This window comes from Ailuropoda melanoleuca, chromosome 12 (assembly GCF_002007445.2).
Source record: "Ailuropoda melanoleuca isolate Jingjing chromosome 12, ASM200744v2, whole genome shotgun sequence".
NCBI classification, from domain to species: Eukaryota; Metazoa; Chordata; class Mammalia; order Carnivora; family Ursidae; genus Ailuropoda; species Ailuropoda melanoleuca.
The window spans coordinates 69,428,645-69,456,158 of NC_048229.1; the positions used below are offsets into that span (position 1 = coordinate 69,428,645).

Sequence of the window (27,514 nt, forward strand, 5' to 3'; positions counted from 1 at the left end):
GTTTGAGCCTTCCTTATTTGAAAGCCATCTTGATACCAGTAAGTTTTGAAGCAGCCTGGCCAAGCATGGCTCCCTCTCCATTGAGTTACAGGCAGTATCTTGGCTGATGGCTTTTATCAGATTTTTTTCACCTTTTCTTGCCTAAGCCTGTAACACATTATCACTCAAACCAGACATGCTTTTATCTTTTCAGACGCTTGCAAGAGGAAGCTCTGGTGCTTTCCTTCCTTACTTATACTTAGAGGAACATTTTATCTCTTTCTTGCAAAGGTCGGCTGTTCATCTTTTAACATTTTAAATGGGCATTTCTTTTGAACAGGCTTCCTTCCAAAAATTGTGTAGTTCTTCCTTCTACTTCACCAGGCCTTTTGTGCCAGATTCACTGAAACCCAACTAATATTTATTGAGTGTTTGGTATATTCAGGCTATCATTTTAGGACCTAATAGATATGGAGAAATGGATAAAACCTTGTTCTTGCCCTCATGGAGCTTACAGTCTGTTCGAAGAGACAGTGTGTAGTGTGGGTACACAGATAGCTGTAGAAGGCAGCAATATCAGAGGTTGGGAAGATCTCAGATTTCCCAAGGAACCTCCTGTGGACTAGGAGCTACCCTTGCTTCATATTTTAAAACCGTGACCTTGACTTTCAGAATTTAATTCTTTGAAATCTCTTGTGGTGGTTTAGCCTTGCTGACTGTAGAACAGAGTGCTTGACTTCCAGACTTCCTTGTCCTGCTGACTCACTTTGCTATCTCTGATTTTACAAGGCTCTAGGATATACTTTTAATTATTGTTATTTGATGGGCATTCTGTTTTCCCTTGGAAAAAGGTCTGTATACTTAACAAATGAACCATGAGTGACATGCTTATAAAGGGAGTAACATAATATTTTAAACACCTCATCTGTTATTTAATATATATTAAAAGTGGGATTCTTTTCCCTAACATTGCTTAATACTTCCACCAGGAAAAGGAGGTGGCAGAGGATTTGAAATAGTAATGCTGTAAGCTGCTGCCCCTGTCCCATTCTGTATGGTAGGAAACCCTGTTCAGCAGAATCTCCTGGCAGGTGTCCTGGTTGGATCTGTGGGCGGTGCTTGTCTGGTGGTCTCATGGATCCGGTTTAGGGACCTGTTCTTTGAGCACTTGGTGTGAGAGTTTGTTTTTAATCTAACCCACACCCATGCAAACCACGTTCCCCATGCCAGTACCAAAATAACTCTGGCCAGGACTCAAGAAAAACCTGGTAAGTGACCTAAAATTAAATTCATGAACTCTTCCTGCCCTTTGCATTACATTTTTTGTTGTTGTTTTTGTTGTTAGGTGTTCTTGACTTTTTTGCCCCTCGGAAAAGTCTGGGGAGTAGAAGTTTGAGTCATTATCTTAAGCGTAGAGAAGGGATGGATGACCAGGGAAGGAAGGGTACTGCTAACAAGCATAGGTGCGGTCAGTGCAAATTTTACGGGATCTAAGATTTTCTTTTTAACCTAGCAATAAAGAGTCCATGACATTATCAGTCACTGGTTTTGCCCAAGAGAGAATGCCATTATTGTCTTGACTCTGAACGTGAACCATGTTGCACCAGGTGTCTGTAAGCCTGCCTTGCTCTTTTACCCTCAGCTGATGAGCCCACTGAGTACTCCCAGGTGTAGAGTGTGGTGTATTTACCCCTGACACCTTCCAGATTATAGGAGATAAGACAAGCCTTGAAAAGGGCTTGGTTTTTACTCTGACTTAAAAATAAGTGTCTTGGATATTAAAACACTTTTCTTTGCTCGTTTTACCTTCCTGCTGGGGTAGTGAGTTATAGGCGTGAGTTTATTGTCTTCTGAAATGGCATGCAGTGTTGTGGGGCTTTTTAAAACATCATGAGCCCCTAGAATTTAATGTTTGCATTTATCTAGATCTCAGACTTTTTTATTTTTACCCAAAAAATTAAACATTTCAAGTATATAGGAGAATATAGAAAGTAATGTGGCAAATGTCTATGTGCCTATCACCAAGATGAAGTGTTTATATTATTTTTTTATCATTCCTGTGAATTTATCTGTACTTGTACCACTTATATGAATCCCCATGATTTTGTGTGTGTTAAAAATGAAAAAAAAATAAAATAAAATGAAAATGAATAGACTAATGTATCTTTGTAACTTGCTTTTTTGTTGTTTTTAATTCAGAGTTATGTTTTTGTGATATATCCATACAGATCCAGCCCATTTATCTTAACTACTGTGTAGTGTATGTGGATAAGTATATTTCAACTTATTTATCTGTATGCACAGTGAGGTGCAGTTAATTAATGCACCTAATTTTCTAATTGTTTTCTAATTGTTAGTGGTATATAGGGAGGGGTGCCCTTGATTTTTTGTGTGTGTGGATTTCTGTCTACTGGCTTTCCTGAACTTATATTAGTTCCGGCCGTTGGTCCTGGCAGATCCTCCTGCCTTTCCTGATACATACTGGTGTTTCTAACTTTCCAGTCCTTGTATCTCTCCTCTCTTTTTCTTAGTGTGTTAGTTCGCTAGGGCTGCCATAACAAGGTACCACAGACTGAGTGACTTAAACGACAGAAATGTATTTACTCACAGTTCTAGAGGCTGGGAGCCCAGGGTCATAATGTCAGCAGGGTTGGTATCTTCTGAACCTTCCTCTATGGCTTGTAGAAGGCCCTCTTCCTGCGTCTTCACATGGTTGTCCTCTGTGTGCGTGCTAGTTGCCACTTCTTCATTAGGATATAGTCATAGTGGGTTAGGTCCTGCTGTAGTGACCTCGTTTAACCTTAATTATTTCTTTAACAGCCCTGTCTCCAAATACAGTCACATTCTGGGTTACTGGGGAAAAAGACTTCAAGGTAGGAATTTTGAGGGGACAGAGTTCAGCCCATAACACTGTGCTGGCTCAGCCGCCTGATTCACCACCAAAATCAAGCAGTGATGGTGGACGTCCTTGATGCAGTCACGACTACAGAGGGATTTGAAAGAAATGTTCTTAAAGTTTCAGAACCGAAAGGGATTGTTGCTGTGAGTTTGTAGATACCTTTCAGTACTTTAAAGAAATTCCTTTCTGTATCTTGTTTGCTCTCAGGAATGGATGTTGGAGACTTTCCAATCCCATGAGGGCTCCCTTCGCAAGTTAGAGTCAGAAAGTATAAATCCCTGGCCTTCCTTACAGCAGGGTTTGGAGGCATGACCTGGGATCCATCCAAAGGCTAATTTGGGAAGAGCAGCTTGAGGCGGTGGAGGCAGCACGCTGACAACGTCCAGTTCTAGCAGATAAATGGCACGGTCGGGGGTGGACGTGAAGGTGGCAGTTTCTTCAAGTGCCTGCCTCCGGGGTGGAAGGCTCCTCATCAGTCCAGTTCCATGGTGTGGTGTCTGGCTTTGTCACTGGAAGCTTAGCTTCCAGTTCCTCGTTCTCTGCTACCATCCTTCCTCCTGCTCAACGTGGTCATTTTCTGCTAATTGCTGTGAGGAACCTGTTACGGCCCAGTCGTCCTCCCTCCCACTCCCTGTGAGTTTGCTCTCTGGTCCTGTCCTAGGTTTTTGAGTTGGACACTCTAACTTAGGATTTCCCACTAGTTTATTTTCTAGTATGTGCCTTTTTCACATTTTTATTGAGATCTAATTTACACACAATTCACCCTTTCAAGGTGCACTGTTCAGTGGTTGTTAGTATATTCAGAGTTGCATAACCATCACCAGCATCAATTTTAGAACATTCTCATTACCCCAAAAAGAAACTCCACGCTCTCTAGACATCTCCCATTTCCCCCCAAGTCTCCTGGTGCTGGGCAGTGTACTTCCTGTTTGTTTAGATTTGCCTCTTAAGTATATACATTTTAAATTGCCCTTAAGTTCTGCTTTGCTATGTCCCACAAACTATTTTTAATGATAGAGGAATTATTTTTATCCCCTTTTATTGTTTCTTTCTAAAGATCACTTTGATATTAACTTAAGAGGCCTTATGCTTGGTAAGTTAATATTCAGGATTCATGGCTAATGAATGTAGAATGAAAATATTACTCTTAGATCTTTTGGTGAACATCTTACGGTGAAGCAATTACAGTTTCTTAGATGATCCAATACAAATGCGTACTATTATCCACTCTAAGTAGTATGAAATCTAGATTCCCTGAAATAAGTGAACTAATTCTCCCTCCAGTGAGTTCCTGGGGACTTTCGTATTTCTCTAAGTTACTTGGATTGGAATCCTGATATATCATTAAGTGCTTCCAGTGTTTTCATCCTTCTTTTTTAACCCCTACCCTCATTACCACATTTAATTGCCTTGATACAAACACAGGTTTTTCTGTTTATAGTTGTACAAGATAATGTTTTTTCTTTTCTTCGTCTTCTTTCTTTGAAAAATTTCAATCCTGTAGAAAACTTGATGAAATAGGACAATAAACACCTATATCCCCCTCACCTAGATTCGGCCATTTAACATTTTGCCATAATTGAAGTTCTCTTCCCTCTCTGTCATTTTTTTTTCTGTACCATTTAAAAGTAAGTCATAGACACCATGACATTTACTCCTAAATATGAGCTATTAATATATCTAATATTAACGTCCTTACCCAAGTTTCCATTTGTCCCCAAAAGATCCTTTATCTCATCTACCTTTTCTTTTCTCCTTCCCTCCTTACCTCCCTTGCGTCCTCCCTGCCATAGTATCTTACACTTTGGAATTCTGAATCCTTCTTTATGTCTTTAATTTTCAAATATACTTATTTTACAAGGCCTCTCAGACTGGACTGTTCTCAGATTCCTGCCCACGGTGGACTGTCCCCCTCCTGTGTTTTGTAATTTTTAACATTAATCTCTTTGTAAGCAGGATACAGGAGGTGCAGGCCCATGGTCACAGGTCTCAGGAGAGACTTTTCTGTCCTCTCTATGTGGATAGACAAGTCTTTCTCTCCAGTCTCACTGTCTCTTCGGCTCTCTCTCAGTTTCTGGCACTTGGGGATTTCCAGTCCTTTTCTTGTGTTCTCCAGTTGTATAAGGTACTTACAGAGGTAGGCTTTCTGGTTATGTAGGCCGTTGTATTACCGTAACTGGAAGTTCCCCTGGCTTTCATTTTCAGAATTGAGAGTTGGCACTTCAAAGAATTTTTAAGGCTCAGGTTTACTCTTCTGCAGACTTCCAGCAAGTGTCCAAAGTGGTTGTCTTTCTCCCCATCTAACAAGTCCAGGAATCTTAGCTCCCAAATTATTATTATTTTTATTTTTTTTTAGATTTTATTTATTTATTTGACAGAGATAGAGACAGCCAGCAAGAGAGGGAACACAAGCAGGGGGAGTGGGGAGAGGAAGAAGCAGGCTCACAGTGGAGGAGCCTGATGTGGGGCTCGATCCCATAACGCCAGGATCACGCCCTGAGCCGAAGGCAGACGCTTAACCGCTGTGCCACCCAGGCGCCCCTTAGCTCCCAAATTATTAACCCCGATTACAAAGATCTTGCAAATTCTTCTTACTTTTTAAATGACTGGAGGGGGAGGTTGGAGAAGGAATGGGGTACGGGAACATGGTAGGGAGGGTAGTGAAGTTGTCGATCTGTGGAGTTGTCCAAGCCACAAGTGTCTTGTTTTGCTTTATCTTTCAGTTCTTAAGGGTGTCAGTACATCAGCATTTGAATGTGTCAGAATGGTTTGCTTTTCAGCGTGATCAAGCCCCAGCAAAGTTACTACATTTTGTAAGATGAAAAGAATCTTGGTTCACTCCCCTGCTGAGGTTGTAGTTTGAAGGATTTATGACTTTTTAACATTTTCTTTTTTTAGGCAGGATCTTATTTTCAACAACAGATGGAAACAGCTGTGTCTAAAGCATGTTCCCTCCTGCGTCTCGTGAAATTTACCAGCAAATGATGGTTTGGGAGTTCTCAAAGTTGCGAGAACCCCATTTTGACAAACCCAGGCATGGGTAAGGTGGGTGTGAAATACTCAGTTTAAAAAAAAAAAACTTCTCTATAGTTTTCAGTTTGTAAATTTGCAGCAACCCCCATGTAACTATAGAAAAGATCTGTGTTTGGTTTTTTTTTTTTTCTCCTTGCGGCCCTCTTGACCTAAATTATCTATCAATCTCCTAATATTTCATGTAATGCCAAGATTCCTATCCCAAGGAGGAAGGGAGGAGGTCTTTAGGCACAAAGGGCTCAGAAATATTAATTAACATTTTCGGTAACTGATTAACTGTCCTTTAGTTTTGGAATTAGAAGATAAAGTTTTCTGTGATTAAGAAACCTCTTTGGACTTTGGTTTTCCTTCTTTACAGTAAGAGTTAGGCGACATCAGTAGTTCTTAACTAGGGAAATGTTTCGGAATTGTCTGAAGAACTTCTGTGTAACTTTCTACTTTGAAATAATTCTAGATTCTCAGGAAGTTGTTAAAATAATACAGAGTGATCCCTTGTAGCTTTATGCAGTTTTCCCCAGTGGTACATCTTCCATAACTTACAGTATAAGATCAAAACGAGGAAATGGACGTTGGTGCCCTTGGTATGATCCCCAGACCTCATTCAGATGTCACATTGGATATGCACCCATTTGTGTGTTGTGTAGTTTATGCAGCTTTACCACGTGTGTGGGTTGGAGTGTCCACCCCCACAGTCAAGAGACAGAGTGCTCCGTGACTGCAGAGACCCCTAGTGCTTTCCTTCCTAGTCACACCCCTCCCCTTCCCCCCATCCCTAACCCCTGGCTGCTGCAAATCTGTTTCCATCTCTCTAATTTCATTGTTTTGTTTATGCTGTATAAATGGAATCAAATGTGTGGAACCTTCAGGATTAGCCTTTTTCCTTAGTGTAGTTCCCTTTCTTTGTGGTTGTGCGTATCAATAGCTTGTTCCTTTTTATTTGGGGGTTAAGTGTATTCCGTGGTGTGGACAGACCGTGGTCTATTTAAGCCAGCTGAGGAACTTGATAAAATACTCGTCCAATGGTACAGCCATTCCACCGCCTCCAGCACTGCCCCCCGAAATAGATCTTCTACTACGCTTGTTTTGTCATCACATGCCTACTCATCTATCCACTCTTCTGTCCATCCATCAGTCTGATGGTTTTGACGCATTTCAGAGTTAATTTCAGACATTCATATACTTCCCCTTAAATATTTTAACATGCATACCATTAACTGGTATTCAATACTTGTTTATAGTTTCTCCTGATGTAAAATTTGCAGCCAATGAAATGCACACATTCTGAGTAAATGTGCATTGAGTTTTGCCAAGTGCGTATACAAGCACAGCTCAAACTGCTATCAAGATAGAAAAATTACATCGGGGCGCCTGGGTGGCACAGCGGTTAAGTGTCTGCCTTCGGCTCAGGGCGTGATCCCGGCGTTATGGGATCGAGCCCCACATCAGGCTCCTCTGCTATGAGCCTGCTTCTTCCTCTCCCACTCCCCCTGCTTGTGTTCCCTCTCTCGCTGGCTGTCTCTATCTCTGTCAAATAAATAAATAAAACCTTTAAAAAAAAAAAAGATAGAAAAATTACATCATCCTACCAACCTCAGATCATGGGTCGGTAGACTTACAGACCAAACATGAGTTGTTTGTCAGAGGGCTCTAATTTTGATAAGACTGATTCCAATGCATCCCATCTAAAGAACCTCTGGTGACTTGATAGACCTCCTTCAGGCCAGAAGACTGGCTTAAAGTGAGGGTAGGTCTTCTGATCTCAGGGGTGAGTGATATCCTTACTCCGGCAAAGCTGCCTCCATCCTCGAGCAAACAGTTCTGCCAGAGACAGTAAAATGAGAGAATTATGCAACAGACACCCATGCGACCACCACCTAAACTCTACAACCAACATTTCCCTGTGTTTGCTTTATCACAAATATTTCATCCGCGCAGTCCTTCACCAACCCATCTTATTGTTTTGATGCATTTCACCAAATCTCTGCATGATCTCTGATTCTGCCCCTTTGCAGCACGAGCTTAGAGAATTAAAACAGAGCTGGTAAGCCATGTGAAAATGGGAGGACCGGAGCCTGCAGATGTGAGAAGCATTTTCACTTGCTGCCATTGGGGCTATAGATGTGTGTATTCCCGAGGCTAGCTAGACACCCTGTGACTTGGCTCCATATGGCGTGTGTACTGGAAGCGAAGGAGGAACCTCCCAAGGAAATGGACTCTTTCTTAAAGTCCCGGCTAGGGAGGCCGACTGCTTTCCTGAAGCCCTATTTATAGCTCCCAGAGGAAATCTAGGGGATTTTATCTCACTTCCCACCCTACCTTATAAAATTAGTTCAGGTGGGTGGTTAGAATCCTAATGTTAAACACCAATTATCCAAATATACATGTAAGGTGGGAACAGAGGGTCAGAAAAGACTTACATTCTCCAGCTTGAGGACTTCAGCCAGCAAGATGAAAACTGCAGCACCCAGTGTCTGTAGCTGTCAAAGGCTACTTGTGAGCCCAGAGGTTTTCTTCTCTTTGCATCCGTAATTCCTGTCCTGGGTGTGCCTCATGCTGCACAACACCATTCCCATATTAAATAAGCAAATTTGGGGCACCTGGGTGGCACAGCGGTTAAGCGTCTGCCTTCGGCTCAGGGCGTGATCCCGGCGTTATGGGATTGAGCCCCACATCAGGCTCCTCCACTAGGAGCCTGCTTCTTCCTCTCCCACTCCCCCTGCTTGTGTTCCCTCTCTTGCTGGCTGTCTCTCTGTCAAATAAATAAATAAAATCTCTATAAAAAAATAAATAAGCAAATTTGACTCATCTAAATAGTTTTCCTCATAAGCTCAGATTATATTTTTGCCGTCTGTGCTTTGGTATGGCACGTCACATTGTCAAGAAAACCTAGACTTCAGGAAAGAACCCGTAGGGTATTTCTGGTCGGTCTGGGGCTCCTGGGCTCCCTATTCAGGCCACCTTTGCTATAGGGGCCATTGGTTTGTTTGGCTCATCCTGGTGGCTCACATTCTTCTGTTATATTCCCTTTGGTGGTCAGCGTCTTCCCAAGCTTAGGTCAAAACTTTGCTTCTTGTTGAATGAACTATGTGTCTCTTCCTTCAGCTTATAGATTTGCTTCCATTTTAAATTATTCCTTCCCTCCTTGTTGACAGTTCACCTTGTTGACAGTTCACTTTGTACTCCGCCCTCTCCGCAGCAAGGCCCCCTTAGTTTCCTCTGGTTTTGTGGTTCCCGTGGAAATGGCAGAAGCCCACGTGGAAAATAATCCGCCTGCTGTGTGTGTTTGAACAGCATGACATCTTTATGTACGCTTTTTGTGTTCCAGAGCCCCTAGCTATTCTGCCTACCTTGCTGACCTCTTACAGTCAGAGGACAAGCTCGGTATAGACTAGTGGTCTCAGATCCTGGGCAGAATTCCCCATCAGGCCAGGATGAGAGGGAAGAGTGGGGAGGGGGACCCAGGGTGGGGACAGCCATGGAGGAGATCACTGAGGGCTTCTTAGGCCACACTCTGGGTTTGCAGTTTTGACTCTGGTCTCTGAGTCAGACATGTCTAATTAAGGGTCTAGAATCATTGCTTTTTATTCTAAGAAGCAATTTAATAACTTAACGGTCAGTAATATTAGTGCTCTGTGCTTCTGACCACCTCCACTATCTAAGTGCTTTGATGGCATTACTGTATCGCTCCGTGATTTCTCTCCTGATGCCAGTTCCACCGGGGGGTTGGCCTTACCTGTTCATGTGGAACATCACCTCTCCTGGAGTGTGAGACCTGCTCCCTGGTGATGGTGCCTTGGCTTTCAGTGGCCCCATCAGTTGGACGATCTCAGCCTCTCCTTGTCTCTCACACCTGACCTTTCATACTGGTCAGGTCCAAACAAGAGGATCTGACTCTCTTCCTGATGTGTTCTCCTGTGTAGCTCTCTTGTTTTAGAGCAGTAATTAAAGGAGCAGGGTGTCTGGATGAACCTGTTCCTGTGATCTTATCAGCTTCCCAGAGCAAATGCAGAAAGAAGGCCTTTGTAACAGGCAGAGTGGGTGGGCCAGCGTTCTCTTTCCCTTATAGAGGGATGGCTTTCCTCTCTCAACAAGCAGGGCCAGGCATCATCCTGTGCTGCATTGATGCAGGAGAGAATTGAGAAGTGTGGGAACATCGTTTGGACTTTACCTCTTGCTCCCATGTTATTGTTTTCTAAAGGAACTCTTTTTCTGGTTTAAATAAAGCAGCAGCAGCACTAGCTAACTGGAATTGAGAACCACTCTTCCTCTGTTCATATTCACTTGCTTTTCCAGTCCCCCACCTATGATTTAGAATTTCACGCTTCTTGTGCAGATCCAGGGTCCTGATTTAAGGTCCTGGTATCTCTCGTTGGAAAGAAGTTGGTCCCCAGCACTTTCTGTGCTACTGGCGCAGGAATGTTCTATCCGCAGACACTAGGGTCTTCTCGGAAAGGGTGAGGGCTTGAGGATGGGCACCACTTGTCCCTCTAGGAGAGAGGTCTTTTCCTCTGCCCACAAAGCCAAAGATTCTGTGGACACGCCGACTGCCCTCTTGAGCAAGAAACCCCTTCTTGCCAGTCTGTGGAACCTCAGTTCTGCTGGAAACACATATGCAATGCCGATTGACCTCTTCAAGTGAGCTTGGAGACCAAAAACTGATTTTTACAGAAGGAAAAACAACATAAACACGCAGTCTTATGGGGGATAATTACTGCCTTTCCGACTGAAATGAGCTTTCCCTGGGAAGGTCAGCCTCATCTCTAACTGAATGTGTCCTTGAAGGACCAAGAGGGTGTCTCTTGCACCATAAGTTCTGAAGAAAACAAGTAATGTTCCTGCTTCAGTATTTCCTCAATAGAGACATTAGCTAGTTCACGACCCAGAGCTGCCCCTGAGCCGCTCAGAATTTAGATCCATTCCTTTGCTGAGCCGGCAGGTTATATTTATATGGGATCGGGATTGTTTGCTAGTAGAGAAAATTCTGAGGACCTCAATCATTTTAGCTGTTAAAGCTGATGATTATTTCTATAGTTCCCCTTCCCTATTATCACTTTAGAAGCCTTTTTTTCTTTTTTTTTTTTATGTCTGTTTGAAATATAAGGATCCATAAAATGGATTGGAATCTTCCCCTTCAGAGGTCAGGGCTTAAGCAAGTTGTCTGAAAGGATCCTTTCTCTCCACAGATCTCAGTGGCCATTTTAATTCACATTCCCATCAGGCAGCTCTGGCCAGAGGCCCCATAAAATAAGGTATTGGGCTGAGAAGTCCATCTTTTTTTCAATGACAGTCATGCTCCTAAGTTCCAGTGGTCATGGCTAGAACGGGTTTGAGAGTCAGGTAGATACAGTTCTATCTGATGCTGGTGTTTACCTTTCTTGGTTAAATAGTAAATGCAACACTGGCATTTTAACAAGAATGGTCACTGTGTACTTGTACAAAGACCTGAAGATCTGAAGTTCACATGTCATGTGCAGGAGAACAAACCATCATGGACTTAACTCATGGAAGAGACTTTTAATACCACCAGGTTCAGCCACCCACTGTGGGAATCCCCTTGAGATTCAACTAGAAAACTCAACAGTTCTCTGCCTCTGGCCATTTTATTGCCAGGAAGGTAAGGCCCAGGGACACCTGGGTGGCTCAGTCAGTTAAGCGTCTGCCTTCGGCTCAAGTCATGATCTCAGGGTCCTGGGATCTAGCCCCGCATCAGGTTCCCTCAGTGGGGAGTCTGTTTATCCCTCTGCCTCCCACTCCCCCTGCTTGTGCTCTCCCTCTCTCTCTCTCTCAAATAAATAAAATCTTAAAAGAAAGAAAGAAAAGAAAAGAAAAGCCAAGAAGATAGAAAAGAAAAGAAAAAAAAAAAGAAAAGCCAAGAAGATTGCAATGTATGGACATCCTTCGTTTCTTAGTTAACCAAAGTGAAAATGAGTCGGAGTGTTACCTGGCTTACTGCTTTGAGAATCAGTTGATGTCCTTCCATTTGTTCAGAGGTAAAATTTCCCAGCAGGCATGTTTTTAGAATGACACTCCAGTGAGTGTGTGAAGTATTTAATCTTTGAAGGGCAGGCTGCGAGACCCTGACTCTGTGTCAACTTGTCAGTTTTCTCAGGAGAACTTTCCTCCCCCGATGCCTTCAGTCCCGTGGCATCTTTCTGTTCACTTCCTCAGATTGCTGGAGTTCAAGATTTAGGATTTTTATTCCGATGGCATTTCTCCTTACAGAGTCATGCTGTTGTATTTTCTTTCAGATTTGTTCAAAATCTCCTGGGGTTTTCCCTTATTCAGAATCTGATGGCTACAGGGGTTCTTTGAAAACCTCCACCTGCCAGCCTCCTCTTCCATTTCCCTGCTCCTCTGACTCCTGTGTAACTCAAATGCTTGCTTTATGCTTATTCATGCCAAGCAGTTTTCTGATTGGAACAAATTTACTGAGGTTATTCCAATACAAACATAGATGGCGACAGAGTTTTGTTTTCTTACTTGTTCAGCTGGAATCACCAGGTTCATTCAACACCTGGAGACTTTTGAAAATGATTTAATTTGGTCCTGGATTGAGAGGGTCTTGAAGACGACGATCTCCTTCAGCCCTGAGACTAAAGAGCTTTCCCTTAGCCGTGAGGTTGGCCTGGTCAGGGCAGCAGGCTGACCAAATTCCTGCTGTTCTTTCTTGGGCTTTCTCTGCGTCTCTGTCACTTTTGAACCTTCTAGTTCTAGTTCCGAAGTCAAAGGTCTTGGGACATAGGAGTGGGAACAGCTTTATGGGAGAGAATGCAGACTTGGTAAAGCAACAGGGGATTCGTCGTGCCTGGCCGCAACATGGTCATCAGCTTCTGCTTTGCCAGGGAGTCCGTGGAGGGCGTTCTGTAGGTCTGCCTCTGGAACCGCTGTTTTTGCGGTGAGTTGTGCGTGGAAAGAGTAGGGACCAGTACACTGTAAATCCCCTGGACAAATGTGGGGTCTGAGAGAAAAGAACCTGCCCCTCTGGTCCTATCAATACTCTGGTATCTGGCCTTCCTCCTTTGCTTTTCCTTCACCACAAAAGTGGACAGATATGATGAGAGCCTGGGGCTGTCCCATTAGGTGAGCTGTTTTCATCAGGGGTGTGCAGCTTTTTCCTTTTTGGCTCTCAGTCCAAGGATTTCCCCATACCTGCTGGCTCAGCACCACTGCAGGCAGCAGGCACCAAAGGGAAGAAAAGCGGCCAAGGCCTCACGAAAGAGTGGGAGAAGTAGTTACCAATGGGAGCAGCTTGGAAGGGAATTGGAGCCCTCCTGGACAGTAGGGATCCCAAACCATCTTAGCATACTTGGGCAGAAAGTACGTGGCAAATCTCATCAAATTGCTTTGAAAAGACAGGTTTGGATTGAGTTTGGTAACTTGATAAGAACTGAAAGGAAGGTAGGACTTATCCTGGGCTCTGGGGCAGCTTTGGGGGGTTGGGTCCAGTAGAATTATTCCAGGTGGTCCCTTTCCTCTTCTCCTTTAAATAAATCGAATCTCACCAGCCGGAAGATTCATTAGGCTTTCTGCACACCTTAGGTAAGAGTTTTTGACCACGTTGGTTTTTTCTTGTTCAGGTTCTGAGCTGCTGCCATCCCTGCGGCTGCTGCTTGCTAGGCTTTTCATATTTGAATATAAATGACTAGATACTGGCCTTGATGTCCAGCTGCATGAGCATCTGGGAGCTGTGAAGGAAGCCCTTAAAATGTTCCAGACATGCCTGCTCTAGGAAGAGCCTGCTATCAGAACTGTTTTTTCCAGATTAGATTACAGGACTCATTATAGACGCTTTGCAGTTACCCTTCCCATTTCGGGCTTGGCAGCAAACATTTGTGGAATTTAAAAAAAGAACAGCATAATAAATCAAGATCAAACATGATAAATCTGATACTGTGAGGGTATCAGAGAAAACTATGGTCTTTTTATTTTTGTTTGTGGTGAAACAATTTAGCTGGCCTAGGAACCGGTCTCTGCCATCAAAAGACTCCAGTCTCTTGAAGTTTGTTCTTAGGTCTTATTTGATCGTGCTGCTTTTAGATGTGAGCACAGAAAGATTTGGAGCCAGGAGTTTGAGTGTTTTACTCTACCTGTAATGATTTGGAAGTTGTATAAATCAATTTAAAAGTGGACCAGGGACTCCTGGGTGGCTCAGTCAGTTGAGTATCCAGCTCTTGATTTCAGCTCAGGTCATGATCTCAGGGTCCTGAGGTAGAGCCCGCCTCAGCTCTGTGCTGGGCGTGGAGCCTGCTTAAGATTTTTTCTTTCCCCCTCTGTCCCTTCTCCGCTCACATCTGTGCACTCACACTGTCTCTCTCTCTCTCTCAAAAAAAAAAAAAAAAAAAAAAAAGTGGGCTAAAGGTGTTAGGCTGATAGATTTGACGGCTCTCCTCTCTCTTTTGGGCCAGCTTTTTGTTTTATTTCACCCTTGGAAGTCATATTGTTTATGCCCCTGTATCTTTTCTGCCCCCGTTTCTCCCTCCACTCCTTCACACTTCCAAGTCTGGAGGAGCAGAAAGACAGTCGGGGAAGAGTTATATGACCAGACATCCTGGTGTGATTATTTGGTACAGTCCAGGTTATGAGGATCCCCTCTTAATTGTGGAAAACCCAGAAACACTTGGGCTTGCCATTGCTAAACCAAGGTGATGGGCAGTTTTCTAACTTGGGTGGTCCTATCTGGCCTGTGGCAGGACTGGGGAGATAAATCCCATCCACACAAGTGAGCACCAGAGCCACGAAGTCCACCTTAGCACCCCCGCCTCAAAGGAGAGTTTAGGAGTCCAGAAACCTGGATTTTAACCTTGGCTGCACCCTTGGTTTGGGGGAAGACTTCTGAGGTCATCTCTTCCTTTTTCCTCTGTACTGGTATCTCTTCACTGCCGGAGGAGGAAGCTAAGAAAACGAGGCAAAGGGATCTCAGTAATGCCTTAGCGATGACTTCTCTTCAGGGGACGTGATAAATCCAGACCGTGTGATGGAGCTCTGGTATTCTGACTGGCAGGTTTTATGATGGCTTAGTCAGGAGTGACCAAGGGAAGAAGACATGCGAAGTATGGCACTTCTCAGCTGGTCTCCGTGCCCCAGTATAACTTTGACTCCACCAGCTTTCCTAACGGAATTCATCGTTTTGCCACCAGCTTGGTTTAGAGCGTGAATTTGAGGAACCAGCCTTGTAACCGCTTCTGACCTGGCTGAGGCCTTATAATGAAAATTGGCCTAAACATAGTGGTGCCGTGAGCAGTTCCTGTGCCCAAGAGCCTGGCTGCTGAGACAGTGCAGCACGCTGGTTTATATCGTATTTCCCTCCAGTTCATCCATGAGAGAAACTTAAAATCAGGTTATACTTCTGACTTGACAAAGTATCCGTGTTCTCGCAGTTATGCTGCTTAGAAGGATCTAAGCAAATGACTGTTCACTGACTTCAAAAGAATCGAGACAGTTGAAAGAACTTGCTTTGACAGACCTGTTATATCTCATTTATAAGAACATGCTTAGAACCATATTTATTTCGGAGTGTCTCAGAGGAAGGTAGTGCCATGCGGTTGTTCCTTGGAAGCCCCAGCAAGCATCATCCTGGGAGGTTAGGGTATCAGAGGCAGACACCTCACGTCTCTTCAGAAATTGTATTTCTTAGTCACGCAGGAAATACTACTCCCTCCATAAGACCTCTCGAGGCCTCTCTGAAGAGCCGGAGAAGTTTCTACCTGCAACAGCTCAAGGTCAATGCTTTGACCTTCTGCTAAGGTTCAGAGTTGCTGAGGTGAGGGGGATTATTTGCCAGAACGAGTTGATTAAGAGAGCTAAGAGAGAGTGCAAATATGGACTACTTTACCTTTTCACAGCAGCTGTGGCCACGTGCTCCTGAGTTCACTTTGCCATCCCCCTTCCCAGTGGTAGGTGTGGCGCAGGTCATCCGGGAACTGGGGTGTTCCCATGTCAGCCTCCTCGTGGCACTTGTGGCAAGGTGAATGGCACTGCGGTACCCCTCAGTCTTTAACCGTAACCGCTTTGTGAGAGTCTCTCTCCTTCAGGTTACTGTAAGTGATGGAGGCTTAGTGGGGGTGGGCTGGGGTGCTGCATGGGGGCAGGGTGGGTCCGGGGGGAGGCATCAGGAGGAGTCTCCCGGAGCTTCACAGTCAGTGTGGGAATAACAGATATCCCCTTGCCTTCTCTCATAGAAGCTTAAAAAACAAACAAAAAAAACCCAGGGGTATTAGTTCTGAAATATTTTAGGGGGCATCTGGATGGCTTAGCTCAGGTCATGATCCCAGGGTCCTGGGATGGAGCCCCACATGGGTTCCCTGCTCAGCGGGAGTCTGCTCCTCCCTCTCTCTGCCCTTCCCCCTACTCGCACTCTTGCGCACACTCTCTCTCAAATAAATACAGTCTTAAAAAAAGAAAAGATTTTAGAATATTTGTCATGTGTGAGGCTTCCCATCCCTTTTCTTCAGCTGGGAACAGTACTGCCCTTCTTCAGGAGCAGAAGAGCCCAGGGTCCTTCCTGAACTGAAGAGGACCCTCAGGTAGGGGAAAAAAACCACAGTGATCCCTGACCTTAAATCTGTAAGCCTTAGAATTAGGAGGAATCTCAGAGATCTGAGCTGGTCTCTCTTTTTACAAGTGAAGAAATGGAGACTCAGAAATGCTAAGATCTGTCCCAGTTAGGGATAGACCCTTGATAAGAACACATACTTTTAGCTCCTGGCTTAGTCCTTTTCCTACCACCCCACCCCCTACCCCAATGTCCCGCCCCCCACCTTCCTGCCCCTCACCACACCAGGAGCAAGCTGGACATTTAGAGTGCCTTTGGGAAGGTAGGGAAGGATGCTTTCCTCCTGTGCATTCCTGGAGGCCAGGGGTAGATTCCAGCCCAGATTGGGGTGGGTGTGGATAGCCAGGCACCACCTGGTTTGCCTTTTGCCTTATCCCCCTTCATCTCTGACCCTCCCCCCTCCCCCAACCGGCTTTAGCATTTGCCTTGGGTGGGTGTTCATGTTATGTAGCTTTGAAAAAAATGCACGGTGACATTCATTTGTATGTTTCAAATTTTAGCCCAAAGATTTTTATTTCGCTTTGAAAGTATTTGAATTAATAAACAAATGAAGATCATGCACTGCTGGTTTTGAGAATGGACGGTGAAGTTTGTGAAGTCACTTTGTGAGCTGTCAGTCCTGCAGCTGTCAGGGAGGTGAGTGCCCGTGCGCACGTGGTCCCACGGCCACTCAGCTCACGTCGTAAGGGAAAGACAGTTCTTACCAGAATCAAAATGAGAAGGGACAAAACTCCAGGCACAAAGCCATCACCACTTTTGTCCTCAGGAATAAAAGTGGGGTAAGTGGCCTTTTGAGCTGGCAGTGACCTCCCTGTGTGTGTTTGCCTCCCTCGCTCCAGGCGGGACTAGAGAGGGAACGGGAGTTGTCTCCCAGCTTACGATTTTTGTTACAACACAGTGGTCCATTCCCCATTATTCCTACCGCCCTTCCCATATGTTGCTAGATCACCCAGAGGAGGATAGGGATACTACTCCTGAAAACATCTCCCCTACTTTGAGTCTTGCATTAGCTAATCTTTGAGATGAGGGCCTGATTTTAACCCAATACTCTGTTGCTCTGTCCTTGACTGAAAAGGCAGAGCAAGTCAGTTTGGGTTGGTTGGTTCTATCCCTCCCTCCCCACCAAACTGTAAGGTAGGAATGATAACGGTGTGGAGCACAGAGGTTCGAGAGATTACATGCAGCGAGGCAAACAAGCCGCCCAGAACCTGGGCCGCGCACATTGAAGTGGCTCTGAAAATGCGGGCTGCTGTTCTCATTTTTGCCTCCTCTTCTTCCTCTTCCCGCTGTCCTGGGTGGATGGAGAAACTAAATGGGCAGTGGATTCAGAGCTGAGTGGCAAGAGAATTGAGATTTTTTTTCTGGCTACTCTTGGCTATCCTTGCGATATGTGGCACTGGCGTGTCTTGAGTTGGTGAGAGCCAGAGGGGCTTTTCAGAAGGATTTACTGCCTGGCCGTGCCCTTGGCTCACCGTGTGTCCTCCCTAGCTTCACGTGTGCCATCCTGTGTCCCTCAGAGGGCCCTGGCAAAGGACAGCGTGAACACCAGCAGCTGGTACGCTTGATTCAGACCTGGTGGTGTGGGAATGCAGCGTTCAGTTAAATCAGACTGATGAAGCTGCTTTTCCCTGGGGCTCACAGGGTAGTTCTCCCCTTACCTTATGTGAGAGATGGGCCGTGTTCCTGCGTTCCTTCCTCAATAGCTCTCGTGCCTTCAGATAAGGAAAAGGGGAATGTGCTTTCACAGAGTGAGAAACTATACCAATCTCATTGCTTTGGTAATTATAGTATTACAGGAGATAAATGCAGGCATTCAGAGCTGGAAAGGGAGAAGCAGGAAGCAGAAAGGAGAAGCCAGGGGGAGGCTCTTCACTGCTCTTTCCAGCACGGTTGTCCAGCCAAGAGGTGCTGGCTGCTCCAGGACCTGGGGCCTCTGGGGCAGCCCCGCCCACTGCAGGGCTGGTGGCATTAAGTAGCTCTCTCATGGGGAGCACGACCTGGGCGAGGGGCAAAGGGACAAGCAGACTCCCTGCTGAGTGGGGAGTCCAACATGGGGCTCGATTCCAGGACCCTGAGATCATAACCTGAGCCAAAGTCAGATGCTTAACTGACTGAGCCACCCAGGTGCCCCTCACTGCAGCTCTTAGAGAAACTGTTTTTATAAAAACTGCCAAACATTCAGAAAAGTTAAAATGATACCCCAGTGGACACCCACATATCCACTACCTGAACTCAACACTTAGCATTTTTGCTATCTTTCCTTTATCTATATAACGTGTATATGTTTTTCCTAAGCTATTTGAAATAAGTTGCAAGCATTGTGACAGTTTATCTGTATATACTGCTACATATAGGTATTTCCCAAGAGAAAGGACATTTTCCTGTAGAATCACCGTGTAATTGTCATACTTGAAAAAATTAACAGCAGTTGGGGCGCCTGGGTGGCTCAGTCAGTTAAGCGTCTGCCTTCGGCTCAGGTCATGATCCCAGGGTGCTAGAATTGAGCCCTACATAAGGCTTCTTCCTCAATGGGGAGCTTGCTTCTCCCTTTCCCTCTGCCTGCTGCTTCCCCTGCTTGTGCGTGCGAGTACTCTCTCTGTCAAATAAATAAAATCTTTTAAAAAAAATTAACGGCAATTCCATAATATCAATACCCAACCCATATTCAGACTTTCCCCATTTATCCCCAAAATGTTTCCCCACTCAATAAGTGTTTATTGAGCATTGGAACATTATTTGTGTTTTGTTCGTTGAACAATGTGTAGTGAACATTAGTGAATACCTGCTATTGGTAGTCACTATGGAAAACAGAAAAATAAATTTAAAAAAATAGATTAAGGGTGCCTGGCTGGCTCAATTGGTTAACCATCCAGCTCTTGATTTCGGCTCAGGTCATGATCTCAGGGTCATGAGATCCAAGCTCTGCATCGGTCTCCACACTGGACATGGAGCCTGCTTAAGGTTCTCTCTCTCCCTCTCCCTCGTCCCCACCCCCTACAATCAATCAATCAATCAGTCAATCAATCAATAAGACCTGCTCCCTGTCCTCATGAACAATCTGGTGTGAGAGATGCAAACATACACAAGAAGTATGATGCAAGATAGACCTCAGAAGCAAACTCTGAGACATGGCACCATCGTTTCCTTCTGGAGGGGGGCTTCCTCCTGCTATAGCATGTGGGGGGCCTGCCAAATCCCTAGTCCTAACCCAGTTCCCTCTCCACTCAGTCCTTGGATTCTAATTTGAGGGATATTTGGTCTCAGACCAAAAAGGTGTTTTTTAGATATCTTTATTGAACCAAAATTTAGTCAAGGGTCATACGTTGCATTTGGTGGTTGGTCAGTTTCTTGAATTTCTCTTGATCCAGAATTCCATGTGTGCATGTGTGTGTATATTAGTGACATCTTGTAAAAACCAGAACCAACTGACTTACAGAACGTTCCTCATTCTGGATTTGTCTGATTGTTAACTTAACGTTGTCATTTAACCTGATTCTCTCTACTCTCCCTGGTTATTTCCTTATAAACTGGAAGCTGGGTCTAAAGGCTTGACTAGTTTCAATTTAAATATTTTGGGGGAGAGTGTAGGTGTTACGGCTCCATACTTCATATTGTATCATGTAAGGAGATACATAATAAATGTCAGGTTTTTCCACCATTATAGTTCTGTTAAGTTTGATTATTTGGTAAGATGGTAACTGCCGACTCCCCCCTCCCCACACTTAAAGGTACACTTTTTCTCTTGGCACTGAGCAAGTTACCAACAGGGCAATCTGTTGTGACTTGCAGACACCTGTTCTCTGGCAACGAAATGACCTTATCATTCTAAAGATAAAATTTAATGGTTTTAGTATCTATTGATGATCCTTGCCTGGATCAATTACTTCTAGGGTGGGTCACTTCAAAACTGTTCATGTGTATAATTATGTGGTGCTATCCTAGATGTTAACAGAGGTATTGTCACCTTTCTTAAGTCTGGAACAGCCTGAATTCCAAAACTCCCAAGCCCTGAGGTTTGCAGATAGGGGATTATTTAAGAGAAAAAAAAAAAAAGGTGGAAAAAATGCAGAATGTCTTTGTCACAGAAACAAGGAAAAACTTTTTCAAGCACAAATAAGGCAGAAATGCAGATAATATTTAAAGCCTCAATACTCAGAAAGAGAATGGTAGAGGGTCAGGACTGAGGCTTGGGACATCGACTGTTATTAAGTGGTTGGGAGGAAGAGGAGAAAGAAAACAGGAAAGGAGACAGAAGGAGCAACCAGTGGGGTGAGGAAAACCAAAGAGTGCCGTGTGGAAGCCAAGTGAAGAAAGTGGGTCAAACAGGATGACCTGATCTGTGCTCCTATGAGTAGACGAGGACCAAGAGTGGACTCAGGTTTGGCGGCATGGGGCCAGAGGTGCCTTTGATGCGCCGTTTTGATGGAGTGATGAAGGCAAAAGTCTCATGAAAGTGGGCTTAGGGTGAAAGGGAAGAGAGGCATTAACTGGTATGGGCAATCATTTGGGGGAGTTTTGATGCAAAGTGATGCAAAGAAATGGGGAGCTAGCTCTTGGGGGCAGCTGAGTCAAGAGAAGGCATTTTTCCAAAATTGGAGAAATAGTAGCATATTTATTTGCTGTTGGGAATGATTCAGTAAAGAGCAAAAAAGTAAAACATCCACATTCCCAAAATGACAACCCACATTTTGCAAGCACACCTGTAAATTGGAGGATTCACATAAAGTACACTTAATGGTTGCTTCCGGAACAGAAGGTTTTGCAGGGAGAATGGAATGACTCTTGAGGATGAAAGGACACACGAGAAAGGCCTCACTCAGGCCAGAGTGCCGTGAACCGTGGAGTGCATTAAATCAGCCCTTGCAGCCAGAGGGCAAAGAGTCTGACATCTCTGACATCTCGCAGTGAAACCGCCAGTCAGCCAGTCAGCCAGCCCCCCACCCACAGACATGTGAGGTTAGAATTAAGTCATTTGTGAAGTCTCAAAAACTTGCCCTTTCCTGGGAAACTGCTGACGGATATGTTCCATCCTAATGAGGGAACAAACCAAGAAGGAGGGAAACCTGGAATCCCAGGAAGGGGCCCTAGCAAAGGAGGAGATAGTAAGAGGGCTGTGTCCTTATAGAACAAAAAAGATACTGTTATCAGTAATGACCTCTGGGGAGTGGAACTGGGGACTTTCTACTCTTACTTTTAACCTCGTACCCTTTCGTAGTCGGTAGAAGTTGTTTTAAGCATCTGCGTCTTAACTAAGCAGTTTTACTTTGCGAAATTTACCCAAAGGATGAAACTGGACAAGTGCCCGAGATACTCAGGTGCCGTCAAGATGCAGTGTTGTTTCTGATACCGAAGAACTGGAGACAGCCTAAATTATCTGTAGGAAATCAGCTAAAGAAATTATATCTCTGTACAACAGAGTGCAATATAACCATTTCTTAAAAGAGATGAGTGAGGTGGTATTATTTCCATGCAAAGAAAATGTATTTTATCTTTTTTTAAGATTTTATTTATTTGGTAGAGAGAGAGAGTGTGAGCACAAGCAGGGGGAGCAGCAGGCAGAGGGAGAAGCAGGATCTCCGCCGAGCAAGGAGCCCGACATGGGACTCAATTCCAGGACCCTGGGATCATGACCCAAGCCAAAGGCAGGTGGCCAACCAACTGAGCCACCCAGGCGTACCGAAAAATGTATTTTAAAATTAAAAAAAAAAAAACCAAAAACCCAGATTTCAAAATACTGTAGATGGCATGGTATAAAAAGGAAAAAAAAATCAACTTATAAATATTTTAGTCCAGAAATATATTTTTCAAATAAAAATCTCTTGATCTACATTGGGGAAGAAGTGTGTCACATCACATAGGCCTCAAAGTTCACAGCCACTTGCGGGCGTTGCTCAAGAGTGCCGTGCCCTGGTAAAGCTTTGAACTGGAAGAAGATGGTAGTTACAGTTAGTGAACACTTGAGAATATGCTTAAGTGATTGGGGGGAAAATCCCCAAGGGTTATGCCATCCCCAGGGAAGGTACCTTCCCAGGCGGGGTGTCTCCGTCTGCATGGGGAGCAGGCCGTGGGGCAGCTGTGCAGTACGGCAATCCCCTCTCGGGAGGTGGAGCTGAGCTCTGATTGTCTAGTTGGTTGGTTGTGCCTTTTAAAGCCAAGCTCAAATATCAGGCGGTCCAAATAGTTAAAGACCCAATGATCTAGTCTTGGAGTGTGGCCTCTGGAGACAGTATGCCCCAGGTGTGTGCGAGGGCCTCCGACACCAGCTGGCGCCGTGAACAAGGCCAAGCCTGGTTCTGGGGTCTGGAGTCTGCACAGCAAGCTTCCCGGTCTCCAGCCGGCCTTCCTGCCTGCCTCTGGGGCACTGAATATAATCTCCCTAAATCCAAGTTTGTTTGTTTTTTTAAATGATTTTTTATTATATTATGTTAGTCACTATATAGTATATCCCCGTAAATCCAAGTTTAAAATTTGGCTCTGGTGGCCAGGGCTGGAAAACACACTTCTCTCTCCCGCTGTGTCCATTTCCTTTCCTGTGTGAGCCTTTTTCCTCTTCTGCAAAATGGCCTGAAGCCACCTCACCAAGTCATTTTGGCTGCACCCAAAAATGAGATGGTCCACTCCCGCTTCCCCAGTTTCATTCAAGCCTACACCTGAGAACAGTGGGACTGAAGAAAGTGAGAGAAAAGGTACTTCCTGCTGCTTGTTAGCCAGAGAGGGAACAGTGTCATTTTACCATTTTAAAGATCTGAGTTCAGGTTAGCCAAAGTCAAGAGGTAGCCTTTTAGTAGCACCACTTTCCAGCTAACAAACACAAGAACAAAAGGAAAGTAAGTAAGAAGAGTTCTTTGGAGATAGATGTCTACAGTTTGGGAACTTCATTTGGTTTTGTTTTGTTTTGTTTTCTCTGTATCTCAGGGTATGCACTGTAAATATTATTCCTAGCTATGCTCTTCTGCGGCCAGTATCCACCATAGCTGCACTCACGTGTGGTCCTTTACATGTTCTTTTCCCACAGGGCCCAGTCAGGGATCCTTACGTGTTCTCTTAGAGTGGTCTTATCTGTTCCCATGGCTTTTTTTTTTTTTTCTATTTTAAATTGTTTCTACCCTCATGCACATCCCCCGTCCAGATCTTTCCTCTGGGCCTCAGCTCCTCACCCCACGCACGCCAGCTCTCTCCACTTGCAAGCCTCTCCGATTCTTCAAACCTATTGTGTTCAGAACTTCCCATCATCTTCATCCCCCACCTCCTTCCTAAAACCCATCCTCCTCCCAGGACTCAGGTCCATAAAAACCACTGTTTATCCACTTTCTGATGCCAGAAACCTGAACATTGTTGTTAACTACTCCTGCACCCACTCCTCTGACTTCTACGATAAAAAACCCCAGAATAGGAACCCCTTCAGGATCTTTTTAATCCGTATACTTCTCTGCCAGGGTTGGGCACAATGTATAAGAGGATGCCAAAAAAATGTTGGTAATCAAGATAAATGATTGTTGAGGGTTTCATCGACCAGATGTCCCTCCTGGATTCTGAGTCTGCCAGATGGCTCATTGGGCAGCCAATCCAGAGGCCCTAGTGGCATAGGGGACCTTCATGTTTACCAGGGGTTGGCAGGACAGCGGGATAGCCTGGCCCATGCCTGTTTTCTCCATTCACCCCACTTTTGACCTGAATGACTGCAGCAACCCCCTAATTGCTCTGCAGGCTTTCAGACCAACCCAATCCATATACTGCACTGTAACCAGAGTGGTGCTTCTAAAACGCAGTCCGTGGCAGAATTGCTGGATAGTTTGTAGTATTTCTGGAATGAATCACCTAAGTCCTCGGTGTGCCTTACAAGGCCCTATCACATCTGATCCCTATTTCCCTCTTTAGCTTCCACGTTTGTTTGGGGGGTTTTTTGCCACTCTACCTGTCAATATTTTAAGAAAGGAAACTTTTTTAAAATTATGGTTTCAGAAATGTACATACAGAAAAGTACTTCTGTGAAGTGTGCATCTTGATGAATTTTCACAAACGGAACAACTCTGTAAGCAGCATCCCAGGACACGCTTCTCATGGCTCTTTCTAGTCACTGCCCCATAGCACGCAACGGCTCTCCTGATTGGTAACAGCACGGATTTGTGTTATGGTTGTACTTTAATAGGATCATAAACTCTGCACCCCTGTATCTGTTTGCTTCCTCAGCGGTGTGTTTGTGTGACGTGCCCATATTGTTAGGTATAGTTGTAGACCTTCCTTTTGCTTTGCTGTAATCGTTTTCCGTTGTATGAACGCACTGTATTTTGTGTGTCCGTTTGTTTTTGCACTAGAGCTGCATAGCAAAATAGCCCCAAACTAGCAGGTATAAAATAACTGTTATGTTCACGGATTGTGTGGCTCTGGTGTTTGCATAGGGGGCAGCAGGAGCCGCCGGTCTCCGCTTCATGATATCTGGGGCTTCGGCTGGACAACTGGGTGACTGGGTGCTGTGTCTCTTGATGGCCCATTGACTCCCATGGCTGGCTCTCAGCCGGAACGCCGATGTGTGACCTCTCCTTTTGGCCTGCGCTTCCTCACAGCACAGCGGCTGGGTTCAGGGTGGGGCTTGCAGGTCCTGAGAGAGCACAAGGTGGCAGCTCTGTCTACCTTCTGTACGACAGCCTCACAAGCTGTCTTTCCAGCTCTACTCACTTGGTCAAAGCAGTCGCAAGCCCACCCAGGTTGAAGGAAAGGGAAAACAGATTCCAGAGCCTGGTGAAGAACAGCAAGGTTCTGGAAGTGCATGTGGAACTGGGCATAGTCCTAAGGCCATGTTTGGAAAACACAATCTGCTACTCCATTTGACTAGTGATTGGTTTTTACCTTTCTCATCCAGCCACACTGATAATTTTTTTAGTTCTTTGAAGAACAGCCTCTTTGTCCTCAGGCCTTTGCACATGCTGTTCCATCTACTTAGAGCAAAAACCCCCTTCTCCCTGTCCTTCCTTGGTCCCTTCTGCTCCCCCACCTTCGCTGCCTGGCTGCCTTCTGCTTACCCTTCAGTCTTAGCTTAGCCATTCCTAATTGCTGAAAGCCTTTCTCCCATCACTGCCGTCAGCCCCCAGCCTCCAGATCTCCATGAGGGCTCCACTCCCCTTTCCACTTAGCCCCTTGTCCTGTCCCTCTCATCGTAGTGATCATGAGCTCTAGTCCACTTGCCTGTGTACCTGTTTGTGTCCCCCATCAGAGTTTAAGCTCTGTGAAGGTGCTCTTTCTGCCTTGTCTGCCAGTCAGTGCCTCTCACTTAGCAATCCTCAGTAAAATGGAGAAAATGGATTCAGCCTTGAGTGTCCACCCACTATGTATACACAACATTGAGCATTAACACTTGAATACATTGGATTAATTGTGTTATAGGACACACACATGTGCGCACAAGCACTGGGTATTAGAGCAAGGAGCAATGGTGGGTTTCGATTGTCCGATCGAACCCCTCCTTTTGCTGGCAAGAAATGTAAGCAAAGCTGTGACATGAGTCACCCAGCCGGAAACAGGTGCCTCTGGGACTATCACTTGATTCCAGGTCCACAGTAGGAGGGGAAGCATTGCAGTGGATGGGACTCTGTTTGAACCCCCCACCTTCCTTCACCTCTTAAATGCAGGGGATGAAGGGGTGAAGCCCAGGTGCTGCCATTCATCATACCCTTCCACATGCAGGCAGCGAGAATGAGTGAGGCATCCTTTCGGTTCCCCTGCTCTCCCATCCCCTATCCTGGGCCATTTGTCAACCCGCTAGCTAGTCGGGTGAAAGAAAGCCTTGGAAAAATTGAGGCCAGGCAGCTTTTCACGAGTATTGATTGTTTGCTGGCTTCTGTTAACAGTGTGCTGCTTTTTTTTTTTTTAAATCTCCCTCTGGTGCAGAGGGTTGAGTTAACACTGTTTCTCGGTTTATGGCATTTTATCATTGGTCTGGGCAAGGCCATTCTCTTGGTTTTACTCATTTGTGCATTGATTTACTCCCTTTTATTCCTGTTCTCCATTCCACTCCACAGCCTCCCATGCAAATGTGCTCGATGTGTACTCTCTTACTGGTATGTATTACGAATTGTTGCTTTGTGTGCATGTGTGTAGTGTTTGTGTTTTTGCATTTGGGTTTTAGTTAATCATGTGCATGTGTTTTTCACTTACAGATCCTTTGTTTCTTTCTTTCTTTTTTTTTTTAACTTGGCACTGTGCTCGTATCTGTCCTGTGTGTATATTCAGTACAGCGCTGATGCCTGCTACATAATGCTTCGTAGTGTACGTGCTCGCCACGGTGCTCATGCATCCAGCATCTGGGCTGCCTGTGGCTCTCTGCTGCTCGCCTTGGTGCTGGAGTGAACGTCCTGTGCTGTCTTCTGATTGCCTCCGGGAAACATACCCAGAGCTGGGGTATACCAGTGAACTTTCTAGGATCATTTCTTCTGAGGACTTAAAAGAGATGATTGTGTCTGGTTTCTCTCCCTAGTCTCTCCTAGGTACTAAGAAGGTAGGCTGCTTAGACTGCCCCACCCTTTAGCCTGGCTCTGGAATCTTGCAGTGCTGCTATCCAGAGGCAAAGGTTGGGGTTTTATTCTCTTGTGGGTCAGTTTGAAGTTTGAGTTTCTTCCCTTTGAGTTATTCAAAATCACATTGCTCGTTTTGTGTCCATGTGTAAAATAAGCCACAGCTACCAAGGTCTGTTCTGTTATCCTGTTGTCCGTGACTGTTTCTCAGACCTCCTGTATGGAGGCAGCTTGGTGTAGTGCAAAGAGGCTGTACAGTGGAGTCAGGCAGGCAGAAGACATAGCTGACTTCTCCATGTGCTTGGTAGCCCCATCCATGAGCTGGGGTCACGCCATCAGCCCACAGGGTGGTGTGGGGCCCCACATGCAAGCATATAGCACAGAGCCTGTCCAGGGGCAAGTCTGACTCTCCCTTCTTGGCTCTCCTGTTATGAGATGTGAAAGCCCCGAACAAGAATGTTAAAAGAGAACAGTGTCTAACGGGTGTTGATCTGTATTAAAAATTTGTTACCACATTGTGAATTGTTTATAGATGGACTTATG

At 45.0% G+C, this 27,514-nt stretch overlaps 1 protein-coding gene across 4 annotated transcripts in view; it reads left to right on the forward strand.

Annotated features, from left to right (window-relative positions):
• ZNRF1 (zinc and ring finger 1) overlaps positions 1 to 27,514 on the forward strand; it is a 95,941-nt gene that overhangs the window by 37,996 nt on the left and 30,431 nt on the right. For 3 of the 4 annotated variants that reach the window (XM_034672635.1, XM_034672636.1, XM_034672634.1), the window contains exon 2: positions 26,480 to 26,518. The exons of the other annotated variant lie outside the window; for it this stretch is intronic. In XM_034672635.1, the coding sequence (XP_034528526.1) occupies positions 26,480 to 26,518 (39 nt within the window). The remainder of the gene's footprint in view (positions 1 to 26,479; positions 26,519 to 27,514) is intronic. 4 annotated transcript variants of the gene reach the window in all.